The sequence below is a fragment of the Camelina sativa genome, chromosome 18, assembly GCF_030686135.1.
Source record: "Camelina sativa cultivar CO46 ecotype springtype chromosome 18, ASM3068613v1".
In the NCBI taxonomy this organism is placed as follows: Eukaryota; Viridiplantae; Streptophyta; class Magnoliopsida; order Brassicales; family Brassicaceae; genus Camelina; species Camelina sativa.
Genome location: NC_141897.1, coordinates 22589066 through 22615383, shown reverse-complemented (window position 1 = coordinate 22615383; position 26318 = coordinate 22589066). Strand labels below are relative to the sequence as shown.

General features: G+C 33.6%; 4 protein-coding genes and 1 pseudogene across 4 annotated transcripts; 1 reads left to right on the top strand and 4 right to left on the bottom strand.

Annotated features, from left to right (window-relative positions):
• Window positions 1-4892: 4892 nt before the first annotated feature.
• On the bottom strand, window positions 4893-7319 carry LOC104762727 (homeobox-leucine zipper protein ATHB-5-like). Its single transcript, XM_010486079.2, has 3 exons — window positions 6480-7319; window positions 5709-6121; window positions 4893-5633 (listed from the first exon to the last, which is right to left on the bottom strand). The coding sequence occupies exons 1-3, from the start codon at window positions 6544-6546 to the stop codon at window positions 5184-5186; spliced, it is 930 nt and encodes a 309-aa protein (XP_010484381.2). The 5' UTR covers window positions 6547-7319; the 3' UTR covers window positions 4893-5183.
• A 3295-nt stretch (window positions 7320-10614) lies between these two features.
• On the bottom strand, window positions 10615-12034 carry LOC104762725 (transcription factor bHLH99-like). The gene is made up of 3 exons (XM_010486076.2): window positions 11610-12034; window positions 10923-11300; window positions 10615-10829 (listed from the first exon to the last, which is right to left on the bottom strand). The coding sequence occupies exons 1-3, from the start codon at window positions 11961-11963 to the stop codon at window positions 10740-10742; spliced, it is 822 nt and encodes a 273-aa protein (XP_010484378.1). The 5' UTR covers window positions 11964-12034; the 3' UTR covers window positions 10615-10739.
• A 1555-nt stretch (window positions 12035-13589) lies between these two features.
• On the top strand, window positions 13590-14304 carry LOC104762724 (agamous-like MADS-box protein AGL75; annotated as a pseudogene).
• Window positions 14305-21094: 6790 nt separating this feature from the next.
• LOC104762723 (protein MIZU-KUSSEI 1-like) lies at window positions 21095-22162 on the bottom strand. Its single transcript, XM_010486074.2, has one exon. The coding sequence runs from the start codon at window positions 22158-22160 to the stop codon at window positions 21351-21353; it is 810 nt and encodes a 269-aa protein (XP_010484376.2). The 5' UTR covers window positions 22161-22162; the 3' UTR covers window positions 21095-21350.
• Window positions 22163-24617: 2455 nt separating this feature from the next.
• On the bottom strand, window positions 24618-25350 carry LOC104762722 (histone H3.2). Its single transcript, XM_010486073.3, has one exon. The coding sequence runs from the start codon at window positions 25237-25239 to the stop codon at window positions 24829-24831; it is 411 nt and encodes a 136-aa protein (XP_010484375.1). The 5' UTR covers window positions 25240-25350; the 3' UTR covers window positions 24618-24828.
• Between the last annotated feature and the right edge of the window lie 968 nt (window positions 25351-26318).

The following is a 26318-nucleotide window of genomic DNA, read 5'->3' as shown; positions in this document are numbered from 1 at the left end:
GGAACCTAATTGGTTCTCTCTCGAATAAAATCATCTTCAATAACTTAGTATATGAGATTTGATTGAAAAAAAAAAAAGGAGTGGTCAACTTTGGCTGACGGATGAATCTTGGGTCCCTCTTGGTGGTGACATGACAAAAGCCTAGCTTGTTTCTTTCTGGATCTCTACAACGTCCCGTTATGGGATTTTTTTTTCTTTTTTTGGGTTTTCAATTTTTATAATTTGCTAATCTGTCAACAAAGAACAAGATGTTCTTAAACGAATAAGTTTTGAATTTGGAAATCGCGTTCTGGATAGATATGATCGTTATACTAACTATATTAATTTATTGTAAACAACATTATTAATCGGATGGTAAAATTGACTGCAATTTCCAATTTCACATATATGAAGAATCTGATCCTGATCTTTTTTATGAAAGAAAAAACAAACCTAAAAATAATATTATTTTTCTCGCTGTACTCGGTTATTCCAGGCTTTCAGCTCTCCGATTAATATTAAATTTATATCCCGAAACTAAAATGTTTTAAAATAAAAATGTGGAAACAGCATATATCCTAGGGGTGTAAGTGCACATGCATGGTTGGGAACTTGGGCAGCATCAAGTTGGCATTACACAAAATTCTCGACCAAAAATTAGAATCTCTCTTATTATTTTAATTTTATTCCAGAGATATAATATTATGAACACTGTACCAAAACCATAACTTTTGTATTAGTTTTAGTAAGACTTTTATTTGTTAATGGAAAAATTAAAGACGAGTGATATATCATATATTTGCTTCAAATTGTCATGACAAATGATTATCACTGAGAAAGACTATACATTAAAACCTTTATAAATTAATAATGTTGGGACCAAGACATTTTATTAATTTATAGTGATATTAATTTATCTATAAATTAATTATTATTATTTTTTAGTATTAATTAATAATCATTAGTTTATAGGTATATTTTTAATTGTTTAATTTTTTAAAATTATGACTTGAGATAATTTTTGCAAAATAACATTAGAATTGTGGATGTTGTAAATTTTATGGTATTGGAATTGAATTTGAAATAATTAAAAAATATTATTGACAATGAATTACAAATATTGTAGACAAATTCACTTATATAAATGACGTAAATATTCAAATTTATGAATAAGAATATCAATTATCGTATTTCAGTAGTCTATCAAACTATCAAAATGCAGATGATGCATATTTAGAAATTGAAAACTTTTAAAAGTTTTAGTTGTTTTATGAAATGTTATAGAATATTTTTATATCATTATAATTTGAAGATACAACATAACAATTATTTTATAATATGAGGTTTAAGAGAAACATACTTTACTATATAAACATATATATAGATATATATGTAAATTTACGCAGCAGAAAAAAAAGTATATATAAATTTACATGATTATTAATTTATGATATTATTGGGATCATATTTTATATGAGGATTTCAAAAAAATTATTATCTTATTATCTTATCAAATTTTGTTATCTTTAAATTTATTAATTTATAGTGTTTATTAATTTATAGAGTATTAATTTATAGAGTATTAATTTATAGAGGTTTTACTGTATATATTATTAATTTATTGGACTAGTACAACTTGGAATTTCCATAAATGAAACAAACAGTAAAGTAAAACTCACTTTCAATTTTAAAATTTGATATTTTATTATTTCTATGATATTTGTTTTTGATTGACGCAAAACAGAAGCATCCCATCGAGTTAGAAATATACGTTTACCTAGGCTAATTAAGACAATGGCGTATCAAAGGTTTTTTTTGGGTGAAATCGTATCAAATTATAAAGCTATAATTAAAGGGATAATTATATTAATAATCACAATTTGCAGATGAATTCCCAAATAATAACCAGTATAGTGGTGATCTTTCTTTTAGTAACTTTACTCTTTTGGCCGCGCGCATCCATAGAGATGCCTGAGATCCAATTCAGTGTAAGAGCAACAATATGATAAATTAATACTCTATCTCTATTATAAAAATTGATGTTTATAAACTTTTACATATTTTAATAAAATAATGATTACTGAGAATATATGTTTTTCTTTGACAAAAGTGATATTATTTAATTTTAGACCAATAACAATTTAAAATTTTAAATATTTTCAATGATTATTTTTTGAAATTTGTAAAACATCAATCTTTGTAGAACAAAAAAATATCTCAAAACATCAATCTTTATGAGACAGAGTGAGTATCATATATACGAGTACAATTTATAATTAACTAATACAAAAGTTATCCATGCATGCATTCTCCAACTTTAATCAAACAAAAACAGATAAATCAAAAGATGTATAGAGCAAATATAAGCTAAGAACAACAAAAGTGGGAGAAAATTGGGAAAGAAAGAAGAAAAAGGAGCAAATATGCCCTAAAACTACAACATTATCGCTGTTTAGACAGAGTGGAGCATGTCACCCCAAATGTAAACTAATGATCAATTATTCCCTCGGCTTATTACCTTAATTTATTAATTATCAGACAGCCAATCATAGTTACGATTCATAATTAGTTACGTTTTTCTTTTTTTTTTAATGATTGTAGTGCGTATATTTTGTTGCTAAAAAGATGAATGATAGATAGTGGAAGTCGACCTGAACAACTTTATAATTATTTGTTATTAAGTGAAATTCCTTCCCAAATTACTTAATCCCAGTTGAGTTTTATTAATTTAGCTGCTTTTAAACAAATACTATGGATTACTTTCTTACCCAATATTTTTAACTTTCTCTCTCTTTTACTTTTATGCCAACATCTTCTATATTGTAAAGTTTCACAAAACTGTTTTTTCCCGCTATTGTCAAACTTTTCTATAATCAAGCTAAGATTTTGAATAATTTTTTTTTGTTGACCAACCTTTTTTTTTTGTTGACGGCGGTAAATGATTATATACACGTGCATATATTATTAACCTTTACCGTGAAAATATATATACACAATTTTTTTAAGAAGACTGCGAAAGGTGGACGTGTAAAAAAACTACGGTGACGCGACGGCGTTTAAAGTGACGTGTTCGATGTAAAGTGGGACCTACTCACATGGCTCTCCACCAATGTCTTTGTCTGAAAGCGACAGCGCAAAAGTCTTGTGGGCTTTACTTGGGCCCCTACCACAGCTTTTGCGTCTTCACCAAACTAGATCTCGTGCAAAATCTAACACGTGTACGGCTGACACGTCTTGACATCCAGTGGGATCGCCGCATGGAGATAAAACCTTCCTGACTGAAACAAATGTTTTTTTTTTTATTGGTTTCTCTAACTCTCTCAACAGAATCCCATGTGCACCATCTCTCCACTTCGTCTTGTCTGACATTTTTTGCTCTTTTTAATTTATTTTGTGACAGTTTCATTTATAATATAATGGTGTGTAGGTTATGAAGAACTTGTTGAGCAAAGAAAACAAAAATAAAAGATATGAAAGATCAAAAAACAACATCACCCGATAAGACTGATAGCTAAATTGAAGATAGACACAAATCTAATACGAAAACAGTGACTCTTTCGGCGATATAGTTAGTGAGTGGTTTTCATTTGTAACGGTGTATGACAATGACTATGTCACAAAACTCACAATCGATATCACTGAGCGGTAAATGTGATTAATGCATGCATGGTCCAAAAATAAAAAGAATTAATGAAACATGACATACTACAGTATTGCCAGTTTTTTGTACGATAATCTTTTTGAACCGGTGTAAAAAATGGAAAGAACTAATGAACAATACAAATTTCAATGAACTGGTAACACTTCCATTTATAGTTCCTGTTCCACGAGTAAAACAGTTAATAAGTTGAGCATTATCTTTATATACTAACTAATCAATATTTACGTACGTATATAGGAGATCGGCGGACGGAAACATTGTATTTGAATAAACAAACAGTATACAGACTTTTGTTGCAGCAAAAAGGCAAATTAAAAATGGCTAAAGGTAATGAAAAAGCAAGTAAACAAAAGGAGAAAAAGGAACGGCTAGAAACAAACACGGATATTTAGGGAGATCCAATTATGTGGCTCGGCTTTTCATGTTTTCATCTCCATGTCCTTATGCTGTGAATATATATATATATATATATATATATATATATATATATTTTCAAAAGAAAATATTTGAACGTTATGTTTTTCCTTTCTCTATGATTCGAACGTTGAACGTTTCACGTTTGTCTTTACTTCCACAAACAAGGTGTGAGCGTTATGAAAATTTTCCTAATTACAAAGCTGTAAATCAAAACTTATTCTATATATCAAAACAAAATTCAAAACTTATAATAGCCAAATAATAATCGACTAGCCTATAGATTCTCAATAAAACTATACAAATTCAGTAATGAACCGTTGACAGTAAAACACAGAAAGACCTCAGTAATGAACCAATAAGTTTGGACCGATTAAAAAGTATTGTCGATCATAATTCAGAAATACTATAATATTTTGGCGTTAACAGGACATAATTGGTTGATTTATCTTATCAAATTGACATCTCAAATAGTAAAATTTAGAGCAGTCTTAATCTCGAAAGATCAGTTCTTATTAGCAATCGTATCATGTCGACTTTTGAAAGAAATCAATGACAGAAAAAAAAATTATGTAACATTTTTCAAAAGTCAAGACACATTTCTGTTTCTGTAATAAGACTTTCACATAACATCAAGGTAAGAAAATTGTCAGGTAAACTACAGAGTTTAGAATCTTTTGAGTAGTGCGTAGTCGTGATCGTGAACAGACAACGAGGGGAAAAAAAAAAAAAAGAATAAGTCGTAATTATAGTAGTGTCCACATAATCGGAATTTAAAGATTTTATGATTTATCATCACATTCATAAATTCACCCCCTAAGTAATTATTCAAAAATAATAATATAAATGACGAACAATATTATTTCGTCACATTTTATTTTTATTCATTCCCGATAATTTGAGTTTTTTTTTTTTTTTTTTTTGTCATGTCTCTTCAACATCGAAAAGATTACGGCCGCACGTGCATGGAACCGCACGTGATCTCTCGGTTTTTTACCTTCTCGCGTCATGTCCCCACTTTCACAACTAAGAAGACCCCAACATTTTGGGTATTCATTTTCCGACCTTCAGAAATATTTTTACATAACCCCTCAATTTTCTTATGTTTTCAATTCTACCCCCACGTATTTTACGAATTCCACTGATCGGAGCAATACCATTGTTCATTGTCCGCAAACAACTTGCAAGCTTCCTCTCCACTGAACAGATCTTCATGCTCTTCCATCTTCACGAACTGGCTGAAACAACCCATCGTCGTTGCCGCCACTGCACCCGCCGCTTCAACGGTCGTGGGACTATACTCTTCGTTCAACACCGCGCTCGAGTCACTGCTATCGGCAGGATCTTCTCTGAAGCTTTCGGTCCGTGGAAAAATGCTAAACATTTCGTACGCGAGCTCCGACGTCGGAGCTGGAGCTTCCGTAGGAATATGGGGTGGCGGAGGACGGTGGTTTAGCTCTAAGACTTCATTATTAGCCATCACCACCGTCTGATTTGCATCCGCCGCTTTGATAACTCCGTTCTCTTCTTCTACACCATTGACCCCATCCACCTTAAGTTTTGCTCTGAGCTCTTTAATCTGCAGAGTTGGATCATCTCTAAGTTTAGCTTATCATAAAACTCTTTAACATAACTAAATAAAATATGCTTATACCTGTCCAAGGAGAGAATCGTTATCGCGTTGAAGCGAGTCGCGGCTGCGTTTGAGTGCATCAAAGTTTGACTTAAGAACGCCGTAATCACGTTCAAGCTGCTTTGTCTTCCACCGAGCACGGCGGTTCTGAAACCAGATCGCGACTTGTCGCGGCTGCAACCCAAATTCTTGAGCCAGCTTCACTTTCCTTTCCGGCTCTAGCTTGTTATCAATCTCAAAATTCTTCTCTAACGCTTTCACTTGCTCTACACTCAACCGCCGCTTTTTCTCCGCGGCCGTGGAAGACGCGTGTCCAACGCCTCCCATGTCGTCTAGACTTCCGTCGTCGTCTAAAGCGTCGAACATCTGAGAGTAGTCTCCGGCGCCGGAATAGAGAAAGCCGGTGTTTGTTGGTCTTGGACTTATTTGTTTGTCTGATAAAATCATTAAACCACGGTACTACATTAAAAACAATACAGAACAGTAGTTTTTATATACTTATTAAACCAATCCCATGAACGGATATTTTCAATCAAATAATAGAATATTTATGATGTCATGAGTAATCACAAAACCTTTGTCAGGATAACGTCTCGATAGTATGAATTGTCAGAAAAATAAATTAAAACACATCTTTACTTAAGTTATTATATTAAATAACACACAATTATAATAAAAATTCAGTTTTATAGTTAATTGTACGTTTCAAGTTAGTATTCAGCTAATGAACATCAAAAGACAACAATTACAGTTTCAGAATTGTATTATAAGAATCTTGTTTTGTTTGTTTACCTGTTGCAGAATGGCGAATTGGTAAGAAACCGGCCAAAGAATCGGAGCTTCCACGTGATCTCTTCATCTTGTTTCGTTGGGAACTATTGAGATCGTAAAAGAAAAAAGGAAACAAAAACTTTGAACTTAATGGCCTAGATCGATCGCTATTGATTAAGATCTTTCTATACGACCAATACGTGAAGAAACGATCCTCTCTCTTCTCTCATTTGCTTCTTCTACAAAGAAGAAGAATCTTTGCTCTGTGTTTACACTATATATCCATCCAAGATGGAAACAGAGAATTCACTACTAATACCCACCAAGAAAAAGAATAGACTTTTAATTCATCACGAGAGATTTCAAAGTTTTTTTTTTCTTTTTTTTTTTGGTTTTCCTGAAGAAATCCAAATTTGTAAGAGAGAGAGAGAGAGAGAGAGAGAGAGAGAGAGATGGCTTCTCACTCCATCTCCGGGTTTTAAATAAGACGACAGGTTAACCCTAGGGGAAGTGTTGGAGTATCAATGAGTTATTTCAAGAATTTCGGGCGATTTTTTAATTTACGAAAAATTATATAATTAAATGCAAAAACAACTTATGAGAGACTCTGATCCAGGATCTAAATTGATGCCATATTGCCAATAGGTTTCAGCTCGGCTACTTTGGAGCCGGTAAAGATTCATTAAATTAGATCGTAATCACTACCAGTTTATTTTTTCTCTTTTTTACTTCAATTTGATGTAGTAACTATTTGTTGTTGATTACATTGTTTCTTAATGTATATGACTACTATATATATGACTAATAGAACAAATGTGGACTCCCAAAATATTGCTTTCTGTACTTCGTTCTCTCACTTGTAGTTCTTGTTTGTTGGTGATTTAACTAAAGAATGAGTAATTACAACCCAATGATAAAGCGTTGATGAGTTGTTGACACACAACAAAATAAAGGACAAAAGGGTTGAGTTAGAAATTAGGAATTTGCTCATGCAAAACTTCATAAATTCACTATACGTATAATATATATATATATATATATATATATTTTTTGTCAACAATTATATGTTAAATATAAATATGTAAAATATATTTATAAAATATATGTAAAAAATATGTAAAATTAGGAATTTGCTCATGCAAAACTTCATAAATTCACTATACATATATATTTTTTTCTTGTCAACAATTATATGTATAATATATGTAAAATATATAACACGTATTTTACATGTTATTTTTTTCTTTAACAAAAAGAATGTCATTTCTTACACTGATTATAAATTATTAATTAGAAGTTCGTGCTCATGATTTATTACACATCTATATAAAGATATACTATTATATAAAATAACATGTCCCAAAAAAATGATAATATATAATATGTTATTTATCAGATTCACTGTGAAAAAACAGTCTATAGATCAAGGTATATATGGTCGAAATGGACTCTCTACAATAGAGTTGATATTTTCCAACTAAAATGTCATAATCAATCGTAGTATTAATACACTGGACCAACCATTCAATTTTAATACAATAATATAGACATGGGTCATGGGTGTTATATATATCGAAGATACACGCAAAGAAATACTATATATAAAAAAGTTGAATAGAGTCGGTCCAGTAGTTGGCCATGCAAATTGATTTTGCTTTAACATAAAAGATTTTAAGATGTGGGTCAGCATTTTTTTTTCTTCCCCAAACGCAAATTACTTACATTTATAGTGGCATTCATATCCGTAATCTTTTTCTATTTCTGTCGTCATTTATTTAGATGACATATTGACTCGAGTTACAACCCCGACTGTCGGTATAATTGAAATATACACAATAGAAACTTTGAAGCACATTTTTCATATGATATTGACGATTTTATAAATTAACGTATATTTTGTGATATATTAGTCTATATAGCTATATATGTATCATAGCGATGTTATCGTTCTATAAAAAAAACATGTACATGAAATGTGTACAAAAAAATTGAGAGTAAAGTTTTTAATAAAGTTTTTAGTTAAGTTTTAGTGATTGGTAAAAATTAAAGTTGTGTCACTTGTACCACTTCGTTTTTGTCACCAATCACACTCGATATAAAGTGCTTGTGAAAATTGTAAATGGCAAAAGAAACGAAACATATCATAATAATCTAGTGGTTGTGATATCATTTGAAACTTTTATGATATAATAAGTTGTTATCGTTTTAATAATGACTTTAATACATTTTATTGATCGATATGTATTTAAAAAATGATTCACATGTATTGATCCAATGTTTTTTGTTTTTACTTCTTCTAAAAAAGAAACATAGATTATTATGAATTTGACGCCCGTCTCTTTCGGGTCGAAATCTTTTACTTAGGAAAAAAACATTTAGATACGTTTGATGGGGAATTCTAAAGAATTGGAGGCTACCAAAATTTTGAAGCAATATGAGTTTATTGTAAATCACTGATTCTTTTGGGCATTCAGATCATACAAGCCAAGTAGTGTAATATTATATTTTATTGAGACGTTGGTATTTATGATGTAGGTTATTTTCTTTTTTCTTATGTTGAAGGTTGTATGATGTTTGTAAGTTGGTACAAGAAAAACGTAGATGTTTTGTAGCTTAGCTGCGTTTCATTCCGTTCTCAAGATCGATACAGATTTCTTCTCATGGTAGACAAATCTACCACTGTATAATCATTTCGGAGATAATAGTATACGAAGAACATCAGTAAACATAGTCTTTTTTCTAGGATTCTTTAATTGGTTAATGATCATATTGATGATAAAAGTCACATCAAATCAAATTTAACCCCAACGGGATATAAAGTGGATTATGTTATGGTATATGTTTGTTTTCTCGTCATTTCCTGGCATGTAAACATTTCTAGTTAATAGTTGTACACAGACATGTATGCATTGTAGTGTTTATAAAATAATATATGGGAGAAGAGTATGTGGTGTACAAAGGATATTCACAAACTGCAATATATTTTTAAAATTAAGTAATGGGAAAGGCGACAGAGCTTTGATGAGATAGTTGTATGTCTCTGTAACGATCTTTGCCCATTTACTACAAAATGTATTATTTTAGTCCGGCCGTAGTATTTTAGTAAATTTATATTTAGAACATACTGTTACAAAAAAAAAAATCCTTTAACAATAATTTTTGTAATGAATATCATAATAACTTCGGTGTTTTATGATTAAATTTTTCCGTATAAGCTAGATCTAAATTCAGTAATTTGTAATACAACAAACATTTAATTCATCGTTGATAACAAATTTTAATACAGTTATGTATATGTATATAGCAAAGTAGGTTTAATTTTAGCAAGTGTTTCAGAATCTAACAATACAATTTTATTACAAAAGAAAATTAGTTTAAGAAATGAACGTAGATTTGTTGTTTTGACATATAATTAACAAACGAAAAAAGTATAAAAGCAAGCAAGGTTTTAACAAAAAAAAAAGTATAAAAGCAAGGTGGAAAATAAAGAAAAAGGTTCTTGGAGTTGAGACTTTATGTTAATATTCATATATTAGTATAAGTTTAGCCATTTATATAGTGACATACTGACATGATGATTTCGTATGTATCCATCTAAAATCTTAAAATTGAAAAGCGTAAAGTAAAAGAGGTTTAGTGTTTCATTTTTTAAAATATAATCTTTTATATAGGGAGTTTGGTCGATGAGCTGGTTATATCCTATGAAAGCAACTAATTCCACTAGATTCTTGATGTTTCTTTTCTTCTAGAAACATTGATCACGACATGAAATTGATCAATCACAAAAATTTCAAAATCGCATCATTTATATTATCCATCGAAATAATATTAAAACGTTAGATTTGACATTGGAGAAGATCTGTAAATTATTGGGCTTTTGGGTTCTATTTGTGCTTTCCTTTCAGATGTTTCGGCCAACCGATACAAGTGTTTTACTCGTAGAAAGAGGCTTGTTCGTAATCTAGACGATCGTTCAAACATCTCGAGGAGCCATGCTCTGGTTTTCCCAAACTGAAACTCATCCGTGTCCGGTTAAGCTAAAAGGCCCAATTCGTTACAATATAAGGCCCACGAGTGAACCCCTATAATATCAAACCGGTTTTACCAATCTGTACCTTTTTTTTTGATATGTACGCTTAAGTTAAAAAGAGTCTACTAGTATAACTTTATTTAGACTGTATTAAATTTAAAAAGATGAAATTTGAAGCCTATATACACTTGTTGACTTATGGGTACTTGATTATTTTACAAGAGATTATTTATAATAATTGTGATGAAATTTCAACTTTCCTTGTGAATTCTTCTAACGACTTCATGCACCGCATTTGCGACCTCATTAATTGAAGGCGTCAACTGCGAATTTGCCTCTACCTAATCCAGAAAACCAATTATTTAACCGACACATCCTGTTATCACTATTATCAAATATTTCCAAAAAAATAGAAGAGAAGTAATATAAATTACCTTGACGCCAATAGTGAAGAGAGACATTTCATTAGCAGTTGTTAAGTTGAGATGTAGAGTACTTAAACCTAATGAGTTAAAATCATTGATCAGCTTGAAGAGCAATCTTGGCTGTGTCTTTGTTAACACTTTGATGTTGGCATGTCTTTCTACCATTGTAACCTCCACGTCAGCAACTGCCTTGCTGTGGTGGTAGGTAGAGGAGAAGGAGGAGGCAGTAGTAGCGGTGGAGTATTGAGGGAACATGAAGAAGTTGGAGAATTTGTTTGGTGATTGATTAGGTTTACGAGCTTTTAATTGTGCTTCGAGTGAATGAAGAAGTTGTTCTAGCTTCTTTAGATAGTTGATGGTCCCTTCTACGATTGATGCTTGGTCATTCTGTTAATATTAGGTATAAACGGAAATCCCAAACTATTAATTAGCTTTGTATATATAGTTGTATTCGAGATGAATAACGGAAATCACAATAATTGAACGCTTAGCTAGCTGAATAAAGTTGACTACTCTACTTATATAGTTGAATTTATGAATTTGTATGCACCGGAATCATATTTAAAACATAGATTATGATCAAAACAAAATTACATGATAAATTAGTAAAATGAAAACGTGGAAAAAACGAAGTAGTGTGCTATTTATTACCAAACATATTATTATAAGCTAAAAAGAAGATAGAACGAAACTCACAGGTTGAGAATGAGAGAGAGGCATCATAGATTTGAGGACAGAGAGAAAATGATTCATCTGTCTTCTCCGGTTACGTTCGACGGCAATGTGATTCATCCTTTGGTTCTGTATATCTTCTATCTTTTTATCACTTCTCGTTCTCCTTGACCTCTTCGGCGATTGTACGTAGTCATCACTGGAACCACCTCCTGGTCGCAGAGAAGGTAAATTTTGAGTTGAGTGAGATTGTTGCTCTGTGACGGAGCAAGAGAAAGTCGCTGAATAAGAAGAGGAAGAAAGGGAATTTTGCTGTGACTTGGAAACGACGATGTTTTGTAAGAAATCCAAAATATCGTAGCTTAAGGATGTTTCCATAAGTGAGAGAAGCCAAAACTATACGAACCCACCAACCAAGAAAATTGAGAGGTTAATGGCTATGTATACACAAAGTCATTTTTATGCGTATATATTTATAAATGGGTCTTGTTGGTTTTATTTATTTATTAATCTTGGATGAATATAATAATCAAGTTTTCGCGACGTTTATGTAAGAAATGAAGCCCTAGCTAGAAACCAACGTACAAGAATTGAATAATGTGAGATTTGTGTGTACAATTACTAATATTAGTACAGCTGGCGTCTCCTAATTGGGAATTTGGAGATCAGACTTAGTTTCGACAAAACGACTCTACCATCTTGTAATTTAATTAGTAATTAGCAACCTCAATTCATTGCTGATTTTGTGGTTCACAGTTGACATGTACACAATTTTAGAAAAACGCATATCAATGCAATTTAATTAATACTAAGATATAACTACTTTATTTTATTTTTCACCAAATTTCACGCTTTATATATCGTCACGAATCGCATATTTTACTTCTCAAATCTGCCACGTACGTTTGACTAATATATGAGGGTAAACAAACATATATCACATACTATCAAATACTTATATAAAGCCATTTCAAATCTGCAAGTCATTTATAAAAAACATCACGAAGCCTACATATAAAATTTTAAAATTGTTAGCTAGCTATACAAAACCCTTTTTCATTAATAATATGTTTCCGGTATGAAAAACCATTACTATCTTTTGTGGAATATTCCTCACTTGTTTCAAACTTCAAAGATTTAAAAGTGCCTCACTAACTTCCATTGTGAGGAGAAGGGAGGAAGAGAAGAAAAAAAAAACAAAAAAGAATGTTATCTTTCTTGATCGTTTGATAAACCTTAATATTTTACTATCTAAATATGATGAGACAAATCATTTATATTTATATCTGATTGCCAATCACAATGTCGTTTTATATGATGGGTACTTTTCATCTAACAAAGAAACGAAATTTTGCTAGTTGTGAGTTGAAAATTCGTGATTTTTGGTTTCCTACTATTGGATCGTCGTTATCAGTCTGACATTAATTGTACTCTTTTATATGTTGTTGTGTCTATAATAAGGCAAGCTGGTTACTACATTTGTCTACTTCCACATTCCCAGTTATTGTGTATTTTTCTTGAGTATTAAATGCGACAAGAACTGTAATAGCAAAGGTATCGACAATACGAATAGTGTGATGCGTTTTCTATGGTAATTTTCCTGTGAACAAAGTGGCTTATTATTAGAGACTTACTTTTCCTTTTTCAAAGTTTTTGTTGCACAATTAATAACACAATCGAATCTATATTTTCTCAATCAAATCTTTTTATTTTACAGCTGTGAACAGAGTGCCATCGAGAGGCTAATTAAAAATTCCTTTTTCGTCTTCACCATCGAGACATTAATAAAGGAAATTTATGCAAAAAATTGGAAAACGAATAGAATCTTTAGGCGCACACATACGCTCCTCTTCACGCGACGCGTGTTCCCGTAGGCACCAAGACATCTATATAGTATAGTTCACAATGTTTTCACCTTCAGTTTCATATAATTCTTCTTCTTCGTGTTCTCTCTCTCGAGGGAAAAACCCTAATTTCTTGCTGCTAAATCAAGGAAAAATCACGATGAAGCAAGCTTCGTCTTCTTCGTCTTATAATTCAACAACTTTAACAAACAGACTTAAGACCATCTTCAAGAAAGCTTACGAGCTTTCAGTTCTTTGTGCGATTGAGGTTTGCGTCATCTACTATGGACCAGACGGCAGATTGAAGACATGGCCTAATGAGAGAGAGACGAAGTGAAAGACATGGCTTTGAGGTTTAAAGAGGCCAGAAAACGCAAGAAGAGCGTCAATCTTCATGAGTTCCTCGAGAAGAAGGACAAGGATAAGGGGAACACGGATTTGAAGAAGAAGAAGAAGCAGAGGAATAATGTGAAGTATCCGAACTTTGATCATTACTGTCCCCAACAACTTTCTCAATTGATTCAGTCCATAGAACAGACTCTCTCTAAACTGCAAGAAAGGCTTCGTTTTGTTGAGGCGCAGAAACAGAGGAACACAAACTTGGTCCATCCGAACCAACCCTTGAATCCTAGCAAGTTCTCGCTGTATATGTACAACCATGAAGATGCTACCCTCTCCCAGCTCCCACTTTCTGCTTCACATTCAAATCAACTCACCAATTACCAAAATCGCTTGATGAAGCAGGAACCTTATGGTTATAGTCATAACATGTGTATGGATAACATGATTACCAACACAAACTTTCAACATCCCTACGTCTCAACAACACAAGACTACTCACAGTTACTTCCAGTGCAAGCATCTTCAGTAAATAACTTCGGGTTGAAGAATCTCTTGATGCAGAAGCAGGAGCTTAATGGTTCTCATCATAACACGTGTATGATGAGTGATATCATCAAAAACAACGTTCTACAACATCCTCATCTCTCAAACACAGTTCCACATGAGTTCTCTTCTAATTTCCAGACCAGCCCTTATGGTGAGATGGTCGGCAACACTAACTTCTCTCAAGATACGTTTTCAAGCTATGATACGAGTACTCTGCCTCATACATCTTCTCTGCCATCTCTCCACACCATTCCTAACAGTTCTTGTCTTTCTGATAACAAGAAACTGTCCTGAAGTGTAGAAGTTGAAGAAGCTATTAGCTCCCATCAAGAGTTAGTCAATGGTGAAGTAGCACGAGGATCAGAGAGAGTGGAGCCTTTTCTGCGTACTTCTCCTGCTACCATTTTTTTAATTGTTGAGTATGATTATCACTGAAACAAGCAGATTTATCGATCTATGTAGATTTTGTTTTGAATTTGGATTTTATGCACATCCTATTAATCTTTAAGAAAAGTGACAAGACTGTTTCAGTTGTAATGAGTTAACAACAGATTCTTTCCATAGGCCATTCTTTTTAGGATATATACCAATCGACCCGATCCAACAACAACAACCCAACAAACAAAACAAGACGCAAGTTTCCGGTTATGATTTCCATAGGCAAATCATTAAACCTGCGTGAACATAACTGGAAATTTGATATGATTTTGATTACAATTATGTTCTGTTTTTAGATATGCCAGAAAGTCAGTTGGTCAAAACTTCTTCTAATGGGCCCCATTAACAAAAAGCCTCCATGTACTTTAATTTCAAAGCCCATTTAATTATATTGGATAGACTATATAATAATAAACGTTCTTTTTTCTCTTTATTAAGTTATCCACACTCCTTATAAAAGATAAACCAACAAAATTTATGAGATTGTGGGTTTTCTTATAAATCTTGTATATTATACCTCTGTGTTTGAGATTGTGGTTACTGCTCCAGAACAAAAAAAAAAAGAACATGGTGTGCTGTCAGATATTTCATCTTTTATGCTTTGTTCTTCCTATTTACATTATTTGGTATTACGATTCTTACGCTAGTAACCTGATCCAATAATTCTCAATTTTTATGCATTTCTTGTTTTTAAGTTTAAGATCTCACTAGAAAAACAATTCTTCTTTTATTATCTTTAGGAAAACTCTCTCAAAAACCTAAAGTTCTCAAACTTTTAAACTCTCTCTTCTTTAACGACCACACTTATTTGCGTCATGCCTCGACACATATATATATAGTAAAACACCTAACCTAATCTTACTAGGAAAAATCCCATAAGTTAGATAACTCTTTACTTATCTTTGATCCTTATTTCTTTAGAATCATAACTCTAATAGGATTAGTGTAGCTTATTTCTCAAGTCAACTTCAAACTTAACCAACATTCTCCCTCCTAAGCTTGAAGTTATCTCCAGCCAAGTCCTTCACTCCAATCAGCTCCCTCATCTCCTTAAACTTGATCCTTCCAAGAGCTTTTGTCAAAATATATGCCTTTTGCTCTTCACCTGGTACATGCTCAACCTCCACAAGTCCTCTCTCCACACATTCTCTAATAAAGTGATATCTAGTGTGAATGTGCTTACTTCGCCCATGGAAAACTGGGTTTTTGGTTAAAGCAATGGCAGATTGGTTATCTATTCGAATAACCACCTTCCCACAAGATACCTCGGTGATCTCTCTAAGCAAGTCTTGGAGCCAAATCGCCTGCCTCGCAGCCTCATTACCAGCCATGAACTCGGCTTACACGAAGATAACGCCACTGTGTCTTGTTTCTGCGAGCACCAGGTGATAAGACTCCCTCCCAAGTAGAATACATGACCAGTCGTGCTTTTGCCATCATCAGGATCTACGTTGTGACTGCTGTCACTATAACCAACTAACCCAATTGTTGGAGAGACTGATCTTGCAAATGTGAGTCTGAAATGTGTTGTTCCTCGAAGGTACCTCAAGCATTGCTTCAACGCCGCTCCATGTGACTCCTTAGGATCCTGCATATACCGACTTAAAACACCCACACAATATGATAGATCTGGTCTTGTGTGTAGTAAATATCTCAAACATCCAATACTCCTCCTAAATTTAGTTGCAACTATATCCTTCTTTTTCGGAGACCTTGACAACTTCAAGCCCTCATCCATTGGCGTGTGAACCATATTACAGTCTTTCAAACCTGCTTCCTCTAATATTTTCAATGCATAACGACTTTGGTTTAGTGTAATTCCATCCTTATGTTGACATACCTCTATTCCAAGGTAGTAGGTCAGTTTCCCGAGATCACTCATTTCAAACTTGAACGCCATCTCCTTTTTAAAGTTCTCAATAGCTTTTATGTCCGTTCCTGACACGAACAGGTCATCGACATACACTGCAACAACAATAAAACCTTGATGTATCTTTCTTCGATAAACTGACGGTTCCTTGGAGCATCTCTTGAACTGCAGACCCTTGAGTATTTGATCTAACTTATCATTCCAAGCCCTTGGTGCTTGTTTTAATCCGTACAAAGCTTTATGCAACTTATAGACCTTGTCCTTGGATCCTTTTACCTCAAAACCCTCCGGTTGAGTAACAAAAACAGTTTCTTTCAGCTCTCCATGAAGAAACGCTGTTTTCACATCAAGATGGTGTATCTCCCATCCATTCGTCGCTGCAAGACTGATTAGAAGTCGAATTGTTTCGATTCGAGCAACCGGAGCAAACACCTCTTCATAATCGATCCCATATTTCTGCACATATCCCTTAGTTACAAGCCTAGCTTTGTATTTATTTATGCTACCATCGGAGTTCCTCTTAAGTTTAAATACCCACTTCAATCCTATTGGCTTTGTTCCAAGTGGAAGATCAACAAGACTCCAAGTATGATTCTTAACAATAGAATGAATCTCTTCCTCACATGCCTTCATCCATCTTTCTGATTCCTTTGCTTCAAAAAAATCTCTAGGTCCATTGTTTATACACATCAGCAAACACTCTCCTTCTTCCTCGGCAAATAGGGCATAATTGTCAAGATGATCCGGTAGAGTATAGTCCTCAAGATGTGTCGGTTTCTTCCTTTGTCTTGTAGTTCTCCTAAGTGCCAATGGTTGATTTGTGGTATCCTCGACAACGTTATCATGATCTTCACTTTCTTCTTCATCATCAAACTGATCGTGATCATCAGATTCTAATATGTTGTCTTCAGTGGTATTACTTCCTTGCTTTGTTTCGTATTCTGTTTCTTGAATACCATGGTTACCATATATTCCTACATTGATCCTGAAGCTTCCGATCTCACTCTGTTCTGAATATTTCTTATCCCAGTCCCAACTCTTTGTTTCATCAAAAATAACATCACGACTAACCACAACCTTTCGGGTTTTAGGATCAAACAAGCGATATGCTTTTGATCCTGGTTCTGTACCCAAGTGTACCAACATTCGTGATCTGTCATCGAGTTTTTTTAGGTGAGGTTGCTCCATCTTTGCAAATCCTATGCAACCAAATACTCGCAGATGACTAAGATTAGGTCTCTTTCCTCGAAAAACTTCATATGGAGTTTTAACATTAAGTGACCTTGTAGCAACCCTGTTCAAGAGATATGTGGCATGTCGTACTCCTTCTCCCCATAAGTAATTTGGAATAGATATATGTTTCAAAATACTTCTAGTCATCTCCATTAATGTCCTATTGCGTCTCTCAACAACACCGTTTTGTTGAGGAGTGTATGGAGCAGTAAGTTGCCGCTTAATACCTGAATCACTGCAGAAAGAATTAAAGACCTCTAATACAAACTCTCCTCCTCTGTCTGTTCTGAATATTTGAATATGTTCTCCTGTTTCTTGCTCCACTACAACTTTAAACTTCTTGAATTTGTTAAAGGCTTCACTTTTCTCTTTCAGGAGAATTGTCCACATGTATCTAGAGTGGTCATCAATAAGAACAAATACATATCTATTCCCAGCTGCAGTACTTGGTGATATCGGACCACACAAATCACCATGGATAAGTTCCAACACTTTGGTTGCTCGAAAAATACTTGCTTGGGGAAATACTTGTCTTGTCTGTTTCCCAAAAAGGCATGAGCTGCAAATCCTCTTCTCAAACTGTATATGCGGAACTCCATTAACTAGCTCTCTTTGAATCATGGATTTAATTGATTCAAAATTGACATGCCCCAGCCTTGCATGCCATGTGTAAGAGTCACCTGAAACTGCAGACTGTATACACACATTACTTTTAACCCCCATTCGAACCTTATAGAGTCGATTTTTGGATTTTAAAGTTTTGACAAGTAACTTTCCTTCATGATCATGTACAGTCAAGTAATCTCCCTTCATCCTTACATCACAACCTGATTCTGTAGCTTGACCAAGACTAATAATATTACTTTTGAGTCCTGGAATAAAATAGACATTAGTCAATGTCCGTAGCTCACCATTCTCATCTGTAAACTTCACAATGCCTTTCCCTTTGATGTCTATCCGAGAATCATCACCAAATTTCACTTGTCCGGTAATTGAGTAGTCAACCTTCGAAAAATACCTTAAATCACCACTCATGTGGTTACTAGCTCCATTATCAAGGTACCACATGTCTTCTTCTCCTCTATGCATCTCAAATTTATTAGGAACAACCTTCTTCTCATTAAGAAACACTATCTCATGCATCATAAGCTCATATGCATTTTCTGTTTCATTATCCTTCTCTTGTGTTTCTTGTAATTTGAGTAAACGATCTGGACATCTTGAAGCAAAGTGTCCCTGTTTATCACACCGAAAGCATGTTACCTCTGATAAGTCTCTGTTCTCCCGCGACCTCTTCCTCTGTAGTTATAGCGTCCTCCGCGACCTCTGCCTCTGTAACTACTATAGTAATCACGAGTTGGTGGAACAGAAACTGGAACTGGAACCGGAACCGGTGAATAGCTAGGTTGTGTGTCATTATTTGCATATAACAGCTTAGTTTGACTCTGTTCTGCAGTCGTATGAGCTTCTTCTTCTTCCTCTGAGATACGTTCTTCATATGCTTTTAATCGACCAACAATATCCTCGAAACTCGTCTTATTGAGGTCTAAAACTTGTTCTAATGAAGCTACCATGTGTATGAACTTCGTCCATGGGAGACACTTCAAAAACTTTTTAACAAGTTTCGATTGATCAATGTTTTCACCAAGAGCTGCAGATTTAGAGGAGATCTCTGATAACTTTCCAGAAAAGTCATCAATCTTCTCTGTATCCTTCATCTTGAGGCGATCAAACTCGGCCATTAACGTCTGCAACCTTGCTTCTTTAACTCTTTCTGCTCCAACATGTCTTGATTGAATTGCATCCCAAACTTTCTTTGCCGTGTCGAGTTCTCCAACTTGCAAAATAAGGGCTTCTGGGATGGATTGAAACAATAGTGCCATCGCCATATCATTCATGTCGTTGTCGTCCCCTGGTGTCTTAATTATTGGCCATACCTTGTGTATCCTGAGAAGAATCCGCATCTTCATAGCCCAAACTGTATAGTTTGTGGAGTTTAACATAGGACACTTCAGGGAAGAAGATCCTCCTCCTTCCATTGTCTTTGCTGGTTCAACAATATCTCCCATAGCTCTGTTGTCTCCCATAGCTCTGATACCAATTCTTGTTTTTAAGTTTAAGATCTCATTAAAAGAAACAACTCTTCTTTTATTATCTTTAGGAAAACTCTCTCAAAAACCTAAAGCTCTCAAACTCTTAAACTCTCTCTTCCTCAAAGACCACACTTATTTGCGTCATGCCTCGACATATATATATATAGTAAAACACCTAACCTAATCCTACTAGGAAAAACCCCATAAATTAGATAATCCTAACTTATCTTTGATCCTTATTTCTTTAAAATCATAACTCTAATAGGATTAGTGTAGCTTATTTCTCAAGTCAACTTCAAACTTAACCAACAGCATTTAGCTTAAAAAGATTATTTCCTATCAGAATTTGATTTTTTAAAAAATGTGGATCTGTAAAAGTTAAATAATGAAAAGAGTTTTGTGATTTATTGATTTTTTTTATGGCTATAAACAAAAGAACAACATTGGAAAGACAGAGGGAATCAACAACAGCTAAGACCAACCAGCTTGCCATTTTCTCTAATCAAAAGTAATAAAGTCACGAATGAATAATGTTGTAATACTAATAAATTATCTGGTTCTGTCTATTTACGTAAATTTATTATTATTTTAATTTAAAGTTGTTAGTGTTCTTGTAGTGATGGATTCGCCGCGTGGACTCTTTATTATTCTACCATGATAACTCTCAGCCCTCGTTGACCTCAACCCCACGTACGAGCTTTTCTTTATTTAAGAGATGGAAAAAAGAAAAAAACTATTGATGGATCATGGATTGTTCACAAAAACTTTGGAGTTAAGTTGGCGATCCCGTTTAATTAATAGATGAGTTGATCACCGTTAACTATAAATTGTGTTTTTAGTCAATTAAACAAAAAATATATTATCAGTTGAATCCGTAGATTAAAAAATATGATATATGTTATCGTTTTAAAAACTAGCTATATAGTCATTTTCTTTACACTTGAATTGGATATTATCCTTTTGATACTTATATATTAATATATGTATTTTCGTTTGTAAAGTACTCCATATATATAGTGCATGTTATAAAGTAACAAACGAATTAAGAAATTTAACTATACAATAATTCATTTTTCGTTTCGTTGCCAACCAAAATTATTAACTTTATTCGCCAAATTATTGACAATAATAGAAAGCAAAATGTAAAGATATAGAAGATTAAAATTTGCACTATAAGAAACACATGGTCACCACTACTATACAAAAGTTGAGATCATCAAAAGCTATGCTTATTACATTTTCATCTAATTAAGCACAGCCTAAAAAACACTACGAGACAGATTAATGGTTCAGTTTGCCTAATAGAAACTTGCAAAAAAGGAACAAACAAAAAAAAACAAACCACCGATGAATCTCGAAATAATCCAAACGTATAGTATGCAAGTGCACTGATTCAAGATCATTTTTTTGACGATCTAAAAAAGAAGATACTTAATTCTTGTCCGATAATCCCACGTGGGTCGACGAGATGAAAAGATTCAGAATCAAACGATCCAAACACTCGTTTGAAACTCGCTCTTAAGTACATCATATGATCACTCTTATCTCGGTTAATCTCTTCTCCGTTAACAACTCCGGCTCCTTCAGCCACCGGAGTAAGGACCTTCAACGCGGCTAGCTCGGCTTTTGAAGGCTCCCGTTTGATGGCGAATCCGACTTTCCGACCGTTGCAAAACATGTTCCATAAAGGTGTTGTAAGAAGTGAAGAAGAAGAAAAATCTTCATGTGAATCATACCCATCATTATTGTTTGATTCGAGAGCGATTCTTAGCACGCCTCCTCGCATTTCACGAGCTAAGACCTCGGTAGGGACGGTGAGCTCTAAGAGGACAATGATTGGGTTTAGGGTTTTGGAGTTTGTTGCTTGAATGCAGAAGTTTACTTTGCCACGGCGGAAACCAAATATTGTCCCGGTAAAAGTGGAGTTTGTGGTGGTTGAGGAAGCGGAAGAGGTTCTTGGTTTGATATGGCGGTGAGATGATTTGTCTTCTTGAATATCACTTGGATCTACGATTGTACAGTAACAAGATGGGAGGAGAAGTTGGACGATGGTGCGAAGGAGCCGCCATGAACGAACTTGTTGATGGCAGTCTACAGCTACCGTTGCGCTTGTGGTGGTTGAGGCGAGGCGGGGACGATGTGGGTTTGTGGTGAAAGACATGATTTCTTTTTTTGAGTTGTGGGAAAAGGATGATAATTTCATGTGCATGTGTGTGTTAGGGTTCAAGTGGCATTGATCTATTTATAGAGAAATGGTCATGAAAGAAAATAATATAAAATAATATATATACACAATATAAATTCTTCTTAACTATTTTAGAATATTATAGTTTATCTTACTATAATTAATGCATGTATCACTTAGAGGAAAAAAAATGTATTACAATTCTTAAAATGCTTGTGCAGTGTGGAGCTTATTATTGATTCAACTGAATCAAAAACGGCTAGAAAGGAATGACACGGTGGCTTAGGAAATTTCCGTACAACCACGTTGGGCGTGAGTCCAATCACTGAATCATAATTCGGCATTTAACCTTATATCTTAAGAAATCCTAATAAATCAACATAGTTTGATCTATTTAATTTAGTTAATGATTACATATGTTCGTGCAAAGTTGACAATAACACTGCTAATAATATCAGCAGGCGATAACCACAAAGTTTCTAGTATACGGATCCAAAGTTTTGTTGATATCTTTGGGTAGTACGATGGTAATTAACTAATTATGATTAATGGTAAACAACTTTAAAACTTCTTGTGTACAATATTGATTAAATTAGTGACATAGTTTCTTACCCTTTTTTGGTTTTGTTTGCATGATGATTCGTTTAACTCAATTTGTAATAAAGCCAACCCTAAATGGACAAACAAAACATCTAAATAAAACGACAAAGTCAAATCAACCGTCAATTCGAGCATCGACAAGGATTGATCATGGGGATGCAATTGTTACCCATTTTTGGCCCATCATTGGCCCAATATATTCCTTATGGTTCCCACTAAATCTGGACAATCTTACTTACACATACCACCACCACAACAATTTCTATTGCATGCATTTTTTTTTTAAAATAATGTTAAATTATATTCAAAAGTAAAAATATAACTAGTGCATCATTCTATTGAAAAGTTCAAGTTGAGGTTATAGAAAAGAATCTGGACAATCTTACACATATATATACCACCACCATATCAATTTCTATTGCATACATCAATGTGATCACCAAGAAAGTTTTTCCCCAATCGATTTTTTTAACGAAAGTAGAGTAATACTGTTAACGGATTTTTTTTTTTAAGCGCCAACACAACGTGGTATGAATCAGAAACTAATGTTAGACCAAATAAATTTTGTATACAATGGAAATAAAACTCAAAATCTCAAAGTCATATTCAAATAGAGGTGGATCTCTCTCTATCAGGAGGATTACCTGACAGTTGACACGTTTATTTTATTTTGTAACTTTTGGAATTATTAATTGTTGTCATCCCATCTTTTGTTTCAATAATTTATCTCCACGTTGGAAGCTTCTGCCAAAACGATGCAAGTTGGAGAATACATTGTCGTTTTCTACTTTAAAATAAATAAAATAAAAAATTGCTAACTTGGATCTTTCCACTCAAAAGCATTATAAACTTTTTCTTAGTTGGATTTAACAAAATAAAATAAATGACAACACAATATATATCATTGTCTCAATTTCTCTCAAAACTATTTTTGGATTTTCCTCTACTTTTTTTCGGTAATCTATCGCTTGTTCTTTATTTAAAAACGAAGCCATTAGGGATACTAATACCAAGAGCGCACTAAACTTAAATAAACAAGGCAAAGTTAAACTAGCATTATAATTTAAGGGAGCAGAGCACTATTCAAGTTAAAAAGACCCTTTGTTATATCCAGCTCAGTATATCTATAATCTCCAACGACAACTGCGAGATATTTTCGTTAGAGATTTGTATGAAGAAAATATCTTAATGCTTTTCCGTGGATCGTTTAAATTTCACATGGCATGAAGATATTAAAAAAAAAAAAAACACTTTATTTGTAGGAGTAAATAATATCTTCTTTTTTTTTTTTCTTTCTAAATATGTCAGGAGATTAAACCATGATTCATGGACAGTGTACAAATGCAGTGATTGTGACTGACTCCAAATTTAAAAGAAGAACACAAACGTTAATTAAAACTTAGAATGACTCAAAAAGACGAGGGCACAAGCATATCCCGTCAAATACGCATAGGGCATAAGTAATAAACAGAAAGAATAAAATCTCACTGAGAAAAATCCTCGCAGTCTACTTTGTACGAGCCAAATTTAGGAAGAATTAACAGATAATTTCTTTTTTGAGTTCTTGATTTGATTTCTCGAAATTACTATATGGCAATGAAAGAGACTTGAGTTTTTTACGTTTAAAGGGGAAGAGGGAGAGATTCTGATCTGATCCGTTAGATTCACTGTCTAATCGACGGTGCATATTGAACGATCCTCGTGATCATTAATCCACCAATCAGAGAGACCTTCGCTTATTGTTCCCGCCGTTCCAAAATATTTTATTTTGCTATCTTCTTTGATTATCAATTTCTCATACTACTATTTTCATTCTTGTAAACCAGAATGAAAATAGTCTTCATTTTATGGTTTAAATTTCAAAAATATTGAGATTTGCACAGTTAATATAAATCTAATTGCAGTAATCTGAAGAGATTAAAAACATTGATTTAAGATTCATTGAGGCATTTCATCGAACAACTTAAACGCAAGGAGACCTAATCCTTACTCTAGAACACGAAATTAGGGAAAACGAAACACGAAAGATATACAATAGAGACAACAAAAGAAACGATTCGATTCCAAATCCTCTACTCCAATCTTCTCTCCCTTAAGCTCTCTCGCCTCTGATTCTCCTCGCCAGCTGGATATCCTTAGGCATGATAGTGACTCTCTTAGCGTGAATCGCACAGAGGTTAGTGTCTTCGAACAAACCAACGAGGTAAGCCTCAGCCGCTTCCTGGAGAGCCGCGACGGCGCTGCTCTGGAAACGCAGATCCGTTTTGAAATCCTGTGCGATCTCACGAACCAGACGCTGGAACGGAAGCTTGCGGATCAGAAGCTCAGTGCTCTTCTGGTACTTCCTGATTTCTCTTAGCGCGACGGTTCCGGGACGGAATCTGTGTGGCTTCTTCACTCCTCCGGTCGCCGGTGCTGATTTCCTCGCCGCTTTTGTCGCCAGTTGCTTCCTTGGTGCTTTTCCTCCGGTGGATTTCCTTGCCGTCTGCTTTGTACGAGCCATTTTTTTGGTTGATGAGAAACGAAAGAGAAAGTGTTTTGAGGTTTGCTTTAACGATCTGAGAGGTCACTGGATTGGGTTTTTTTTTATAGTGAAGCGTTTAATTGTTTTGGTTCGTTAGATCTTTAATTTGATCAACGGTTGTGATTTATTTAAGTTTAGTGATCCGCGTCATGTCTAAATCAACCAATCACATTACTTCTTTCTAGCGCCCAAATTATTTTTAGTTTCCTTCTCACTTTTTTTGTTTTTTCATTTAGGCGCGTCTTTCAAATTTTTCTGCCAAATTTTGGAAACCTAACAATTAAAAAAAAAAAGCCTCTGAGAAATAAAAGCCCAAGTTGTAGTCTGGGTTGGGCCCGTTAAGATGTCGTGTATCCATCAGTCATTATTATTATTTTTTATTTATATTTTTTCCATTTAGTAATTTACATTTGTGTTAATGGCTGGTAACTTTGAATACTGGTGTCATGAAACTAATCACTTATGGTAGCCAATATTAACTTGAGAAGTAATGTCATTGACGCACGTATATATCTTAACGTTTGAGGTGCTATGTTTTCTTGTAGTGGTGGTGTAAAATCAGGCTTTAAATTAAATCTATTGATTTTGTGTACCATTTAAAAAGCCAATATTGAGCAATTTATTACTAGTTAATATACTAAAAGTTGATTTTTTGCACTTTGTAATTTTAAATTTGTATTGATTGTAAATGCACGAAAAAAAGATAGAGATATGAGTCAATTTCTTGATTTGTTCATTGAACCAACAAATTTTTCGATATTTGATTATCTTATATTTTTAATTTTTATAATAAATACGTGTTTCTATCACAAAGTAAAGTACTATATCATGGACAAAAATATAATGACTAAACGTCAGTTTCTAAGAGGTTTTTAGTTTAATTTTTACTTGAAATAAATTGAGGGATAATCAATTTATATAAAATTATTATCTATATATATTTAAATGTTTTCAGATTTTCTTAATGAAATATTTCTCAAAATTCTAGATCATATCAAAATCTTAAAATAGGTAAATAAAGTTTTAGCATTTATTTATGAATATTTTTATAATTACAT